Here is a 7,322-nt window from a genome sequence, read left to right on the forward strand (position 1 = left end):
ACCAATAAAACCCTCTGAGTCGAGGTGGGGCACGGTGGCTCACACCTGTAATCCCAGCACTTTGGGAGGCCGAACAGATCAATTTAGGTCAGGGGTTCGAGACCAGCCTAGCCAATTTTTAGTGAAACATTGTCTCCACGAAAAATACAAAAATTAGCCTGGTGTGGTGGCGCATGCCTATAATCCTGGCTACTCGGGAGGCTGAGGCAGGAGAATTGCCTGAACCTGGGAGGAAGAGACTGCAGTGAGCCAAGATCGCACCACTGCACTCCAGCCTGGGTGACAGAGGGAGACTCTGTCTCCAAAAACAAACAAACAAACGCAACGCTTCTGGCTCAAATCCACAGAGACAGCAGGTCAGTGGCTGCCAGGGCATGAGGTTTCTCTGTTCGGAATTTACTGTGCTGAATCACCGCACGCTTGTAAACATACTGAAATCTACTGAATTTCATGCCTAGAACAGGCGGATTTTATGGCATGCAAATTGTATCTCGATACAACTATTCAAAGAAAGGAACCACCTTGGCTCAGCAGCATCACAGGACAGGACAAAACGCCAGGACAGACGTGAGGCTCCACCTGGACTGCAGTTCCCTGAGGGCTGGAGGCCTGGGCAGAGCAGAGGGTCCTCAGGCCCTGGTCACAGATTAACAGGACCATCAGAGACCACTCAGCACAGAGGGGGCCACATGGCGGATGCCCAGGCCACCCGGGACCCTGCATCCTTCTGCCTGTCTCACTGCCATGTGGACAAGTCGGCCACCAGCCAACCCAAGAACTCCTAGGGCAGTGGTTCCCAGCAGGTGACTCTGTCCCCGCAGGGGACACTGGGCGATGTCTGCGGCATCTGTGCTTGCCATGACTTGCAGAGATCTAGGCATGGAGTGGGTGGAGGCTGGGGACGCGCTCAGTGCCCTGCAATGCCCTACCACCCCCACCCCAAGAACCATCCAGCCTGATGTCCACAGTGCCAGGGCTGGGCCAGAGCACACCCAGGTCTGGTGTCGCCACTCCTGCCCTCTGGTCTTCCTGGCTCTCCAGGGCACAACGCAAGCGAGCATCACCCAGAAGCTGGTTACAAGGCAGAGCTCACCCCCACCCACACATCCCTCCAGGACCCACATGCCTCGGCCTTGAAGCCACCTCCACACACACACACCAAGCCTTCTGCCCAGAGGCTGCCTTTTGAAAACCCCTGCAGAGTAGTAAAACAGACAGAGGCCCAAGCCCTGGGGAGAAAGCTTCAGGAAGAACGGAAGCAGTTAAACACCCGTGAATGAGTGAACCGCACTCATAATCAGGGGAGCTGAGACTATGGCTGCACCCCCCAAACACCCTAGCCCTGCTGGTGGTGCAGGAGGCGAGGCTGTGGCTTCCACGCTTGCTGCTCCCCACTCTGTGGGGAGTGGGCGCTGTCCCAAGGGCTGGGCGCGCTGCATGCCACCACGGCTTGAGACCATTCATAAAACGATCCCACATGGAAACCACCCACGCGTCTGACCAGAGACCACGTAGGGAAGCTGCGTGTAAACAACAGAGCACAGCCACCCACGGCAAGGACCGAGGACAGCTCCCCACCACGCCGGCAGCAAAGCACACACACCTTAGGCAATCACGCCTATGGTTCAGGGACACGAATTTAAGTGATAAAACTACAAGCAAGTCAAGGAAATTAAACTCACAGAAGTCAGGATCATTACCATAATAATCAGCTGTACAGGCCAGGCGCAGTGGCTCACGCCTGTCATCCCAGCACTTTGGGAGGCCAAGGCGGGTGGATCACTTGTGGTCAAGAGTTCGACACCAGCATGGCCAATATGGTGAAACTCCGTCTCTGCTAAAAACATAAAAATTAGCCAGGTGTGGTGGCGGGCACCTGTAATCCCAGCTACTTGGGAGGCTGAGGCAGGAGAATCACTTGAACCCAGGAGGCGGAGGTTGCAGTGAGCCAAGATCATGCTGCTGCATTCCAGCCTGGGCGACAGAGCAAGACCCCATCTCAAAAAAAAAAAAAAAAAAAAAAGGCTGTACAATGTCCTATGCATTGCATATGTTGCCATTAAAGAGGCTCAAAGGAGAAAAAAAAAAAAAAAAAAGCAACCTAGAATCCACGCCCTCCGGTCTACCACCACCGTGACAGCATGGGGGATAAGGGCACCTGGACAACAGGGAGGCATTCGGGAATTCTGGGAGACTTCTCTTACCGGCAAGTGGGCTCAGGGGCTTTTAATCTGGGGTTGATTCTACCTCCAAGGGACACGTTCGTCTGGGGACACCTGTGGCTAGCATGACCAGAGGAGCTCCTGGCATGGAGTGGGTGGGGGCGGGGACACTGCTCAGCACCCTATGGTGCCCAGAATAGCACTACCCAGAGAATGATCCAGCCCCAACATCCACAGTGCTGAGAGGCAGACGCCGATCTAGGGGAATGACTGATGGTATTAAAAGAAAAGAAGACACACTCAGTTCAAATTGAATATCTTTATATCTTTTTTTTTTTTGAGTTGGAGTCTGCTCGGGAGGCTGAGGCAGGGAGAACTGCTTGAACCCAGGAGGCGGAAGTTGCAGCAAGCCAAGATTGTGCCACTGTACTCCAGCCTGGGCAACACAGCGAGACTCTGTCTCGGAAAAAAAAAGAAGAAAACAAAACAAAACAAAAAAATAATAAAAAGAAAAAATGGGCTGGGCGCGGTGGCTCATGCCTGTAATCCCAGCACTTTGGGAGGCCGAGGTGGGCAGATCACGAGGTCAGGAGATCAAGACCATCCTGGACAAAATAGTGAACAATCATCTCTACTAAAAATACAAAAATCAGCTGGGTGTGGTGGTGCGCACCTGCAGTCCCAGCTACTTAGGAGATTGAGTCACTCAAATCTGGGAGGCGAAGTTTGCAGTGAGCAGAGATGGTGCCACTGCACTCCAGCCTGGTGACAGAGAGAGATTTAGTCTCAGAAAAAGAAAAAAGAAAAAATGGAGAAAACTTTGCCAAAACTATGAAAAGGGCTTGTGAGAATAAAGTGTTAAAAGTCGTTTGGCTGGCTGGGCGCGGTGGCTCAAGCCTGTAATCCCAGCACTTTGGGAGGCCGAGACAGGCGGATCACGAGGTCAGGAGATCGAGACCATCCTCGCTAACACGGTGAAACCCCATCTCTACTAAAAAAAATACAAAAAACTAGTCGGGCGTGGTGGCGGACGCCTGTAGTCCCAGCTACTCTGGAGGCAGAGGCAGGAGAATGGCGTGAACCCGGGAGGCGGAGCTTGCAGTGAGGTGAGATCCGGCCACTGCACTCCAGCCTGGGTGACAGAGCGAGACTCCGTCTCAAAAAAACAAAACAAACAAAAAAAAAAACAAAAGTCGTTTGGCTTTTGTGCCAATTCTACCGAGCTTTAGAAACTGAGGACACTCTCAAGTGGACCAAGACACGTACGAATGAGACCACTACTTATGCTTTTTAAAAGGACTCATCTGGGCCAGGCGCGGTGGCTCAAGCCTGTAATCCCAGCACTTTGGGAGGCCGAGACGGGCGGATCACTAGGTCAGGAGATCGAGACCATCCTGGTTAATATGGTGAAACCCCGTCTCTACTAAAAAGTACAAAAAACTAGCCGGGCGAGGTGGCGGGCGCCTGTAGTCCCAGCTACTCGGGAGGCTGAGGCAGGAGAATGGCGTGAACCCAGGAGGTGGAGCTTGCAGTGAGCTGAGACCCGGCCACTGCACTCCAGCCTGGGCGACAGAGCGAGACTCCGTCTCAAAAAAAAAAAAAAAGGACTCATCTGAATGGGTTTTGCATGGGAACCCGATAGGTTCACATGTGCACACAAGTATCACATGCAGAAATCAAAGTTTCAGGACCGGACAGTTACCGTATGTGTCTGTACCCTGGTCTTTTCTAGTTTCTTTTCCTTTTTCTTACCTAGCATAACCCATTAAATTGAATTTACAACCCACAAAGAGGTCACAGCCTGAGGTCTGGAAAACAGTGAACTAGACAACCTCAGCGCTCTGGGGCTTCCAGGAAACCGCGTTTCACTGCAGCATCCTCAGCGTCGTTCAGCAAGGAGGCAGGTGACCGTCATCCCCACTTACACAGAAGGAGACAGAGCAGGGGGCTCTCCATGGGCCGCCCCAGGAAGTCAGCCACTCAGCCAAGCACCTGGACTCGGATTTCCCAAACCTCACGCCATTTCCACTCCATCGCGCTGCCTTTCCACGCCGCTTTCAAAGTCACGGCTGAGCCTCGCTTCCATGATGCCACGCTCAAGTTTTAGGGGAAAATCCATTACGAAATGGAAACTGTTTTTGGAAACTATACTGCTGCAGAAAACGCACACCATCCAGAGTCTTCGTTCCGGGCGCGGTGGGTGGGAGGGAAGAGCCCACAACATACGGTCTACAGGGTAGCTGCGTTTTCAGAGTGAGTGCGGGTGCTGGGGGGACGGCTAGAACCGTCACTGAACAGTCATTTGCTGCTCTCCAATCAGGAGACTCCAGCAGCTGCAGACAACATCCAGAATCAGACATGAACAGCTGAGTTACGACCCTCTGGGCCACAACAACGGTCTTTCTGGCAAGAAAGCCGGGTCCCCAGACACCACACGTCCTGTCTGAAATCACCCACTGGCCAACGGCAGGGCCCATGAGGAAGTCTGGGACTTTCAAGGATGCGCTGCGCCGTTTAAAAATGATTCCCAGCCGGGTGCAGTGGCTCACACCTGTAATCCTAACACTTTGGGAGGCTGAGGCGGGCGGATCACCTGAGGTCAGGAGTTAGAGACCAGCCGGACCAACATGGTGAAACCCCCTCTCTACTAAAGATACAAAAAAAAAAAAAAAATAGCTGGGCGTGGTGACGTATGCCTGTAATCCCAGCTACTCAGGAGGCTGGGGCAGGAGAATTGCTTGAACCTGGGAAGCAAAGGTTGCAGTGAGCCAAGATCATGCCTTTGCACTCCGGCCTGGGCAACAAGAGCAAAACTCAGTCTCAAAAAAAAAAAAAAAAAAAATGTTTCCACCACTAATACCCCCTTGAAGGGGCCCATGCTTGTAGGGAAAGCGCTATGAACTCACACCAACTCCAAAGGAAGAAACCCAGGCTCAGGGGCTTCCCAGTGAAGACAGGCACATCCCCCTGAAAACCAAGCCCCAGACTAGAGGTGTGGTCCTCCACTGGACAACCCCCCCCCCCCCCCCCCCCCGGCCCATCCTCAGGATTCCAGAACAGGCTGCTCAGTGACATGTGCTGACAGGGACAGGGACGGGCACTGGGAGATCCTGCCTGTGCAGAAAAAGGCCTCTCGGGAAGCAAAGCACATTTCCAATCTGGTGAACCACGCTCAGTACAGTAAAAGCAGGCCCATCAGCCACGCTTTCAACTCACAAAGAATCTGAACATTACTCCAGTTAGTTACACATTGTAACCAAAGCAGTTAGGCAGAGCTTCTGAGATGATGAAAACCAAGGAGGCCGAAGGTAAGAGGGGTGGAGAAGAACAAAAATGACCTCATTAAGGTGGGGGCAGGCGAAACCACACCACTTCCAGAAAAGTGTAAAGGTGTAACAATCCGGCAAGAGCTCAGGTTCCCAGGGAGAGGGGCAATGGGCTGAGGGACACAGAGCCTGCAAGCAAACCCCTTCACTTCCCTGCCCTCCTGGGCACCTCGTCCGGGACACAGCCTCTGGCACTGGGACTGGTGCGGTATCAGAGGCGGATCTCCTTCAGGCCGGCCTTGCTGTCCACGCAGGGAAGCAGACAGGCAGTCCTCAGGTAGGACACTTTCTAAGGCTCCCACTGCCCAAGGGCTGCATGGGTATCCTTCAAGGAAGCAAGACGCTTGCTGGCCACTGTGCCCATTCTTTTTCAATCTAGGTCACAGGTTGGGGGAAGGGAGAAGCGGGAAGGAAACGATCCCCATAGTTGTAATTTTACTTCTGGAAAACCGTTTCCTCGCGCTGGCTTTCAGGTTCCTACTTGAAGTCAGCTTCCCCATTCCAGGTTCCCCCAGGCTGCTACCTCACTCGGGCTTAGGATGCCGCTGTCCTCCCTCCTTCCCAGCAGCAGCCTCGCCTTCCTGGGAACCGGGGCACTGGAGGCAAGGCCCCAAGACCCTGCCCGGTTCCGAGCCAGGCCCCAGGCAGCAACCTGGACACGCATTTACACTATCCAGAAGGAAGGAGTTTCTCCAGGGGCGGCCCAGGACCCCCTGCCCCGGTCTCCCAGGGAGGGTCCGGGGGCGGGGCCCGGGCTCCTGCATTTTTAATCGGTGATTCGGAAACACACTCACGTTGGAGAAACTCTGTCCAAGGACCTCGGAAGTCTCCTGGGAGGGTCACCCGAGCCAAGGGGGAGGTGGGCCCGAATCTCCCTCTGAGCGAGTAAACTGAGGGTCCAGGGGGAGAGCACGCATCGGCGGGGCTCAGAGCATTGCATTTTGAACAGCGCTTCCCCGCGGTGATCCGATGAGGCGAGGACCCTAGATGTGCTGCTCTAAGGCCTTCGCCCCTCGGGGGTAAACTGAGGCTGAGGGACCGAAGACGAGGGCGGCGCCCCAGGCCCAGGCCAGGCAGGGCCGGAGCCGAGAGCGGGACCTCGAACTAAGACAGAGCCCGGGCCGAGCAGGCCCAGTGAGCAGCGCTGGGCCCGGGGCTGGGGCGGTGACCAGGCCGAGCCGCCCCTTGGCGCGCCGGGCTCACCTCGTCCTCCTTGTGGTTACGGATGCCGCGGACCAAGTCCTGCAGATTCTTGTCGAACATGCGGTCGATGCTGCCCTTCACCATCTTGAGGGCCATCGCGGCGGCCCACGGGCTTTTGCCCCGGGAGGCCCGCGGCTGGGCGCCGTGAGGGGGCCTGGGGCCCGCGCCTGCCGCCCGCGGAGCGCTGCGCTGCCGGCCGCTGCGGCGGGGCAGGCTCCCAGGCCAGGGCGGCGGCGGGGTCCAAGGACCGCCGCAGAGGTGGCAACCCGCTCGGCAGGTGCCGCGATCTTGCTCCGGGCCACTTGCAAATGGCGGACAAGATGGCGGCCGGTCAGCTGACCGCGAGCGCCCGGTCCCAGCCGAGCCGGCCTCAGAAGCCCCACCTCCCAGGAAGCCCCGCCCCTTCACCTCCCTGGCGGGGAGACGCTGCATTTCCCTGACGACGACAGGTATCCCAATGGAAATGTGGCACCACCTTCTCCGGCTCGCGGCCCCGCCTTTTCCGGCCAAAAGACCTGCGCTTTCATTGGTCAGTGACCTCCGGAACTCCGCCTTCTTCCTCGTTCTGGGCTCTAGCCACGCCCTTAGAGTCTGGTCCTGACCCTCCCATCAGCTGACGGGTGTGGGCGTG

The 7,322-nt window shown here is 55.9% G+C and overlaps 1 protein-coding gene across 3 annotated transcripts in view; it reads right to left on the reverse strand.

Annotated features, from left to right (window-relative positions):
• Positions 1-7,020, reverse strand: part of LOC105485897 (adaptor related protein complex 3 subunit delta 1) — a 57,212-nt gene extending 50,192 nt beyond the window's left edge. Inside the window, exon 1 of one of the 3 annotated variants that reach the window (XM_011748496.3) lies at positions 6,692-7,020. In XM_011748496.3, the coding sequence (XP_011746798.2) occupies positions 6,692-6,787 (96 nt within the window). In that variant the 5' untranslated portion in view covers positions 6,788-7,020. The remainder of the gene's footprint in view (positions 1-6,691) is intronic. The other 2 variants (XM_071086055.1, XM_011748505.3) reach the window with 2 other exon arrangements.
• Positions 7,021-7,322: the final 302 nt, after the last annotated feature.

Source organism: Macaca nemestrina, chromosome 20, assembly GCF_043159975.1.
Source record: "Macaca nemestrina isolate mMacNem1 chromosome 20, mMacNem.hap1, whole genome shotgun sequence".
In the NCBI taxonomy this organism is placed as follows: Eukaryota; Metazoa; Chordata; class Mammalia; order Primates; family Cercopithecidae; genus Macaca; species Macaca nemestrina.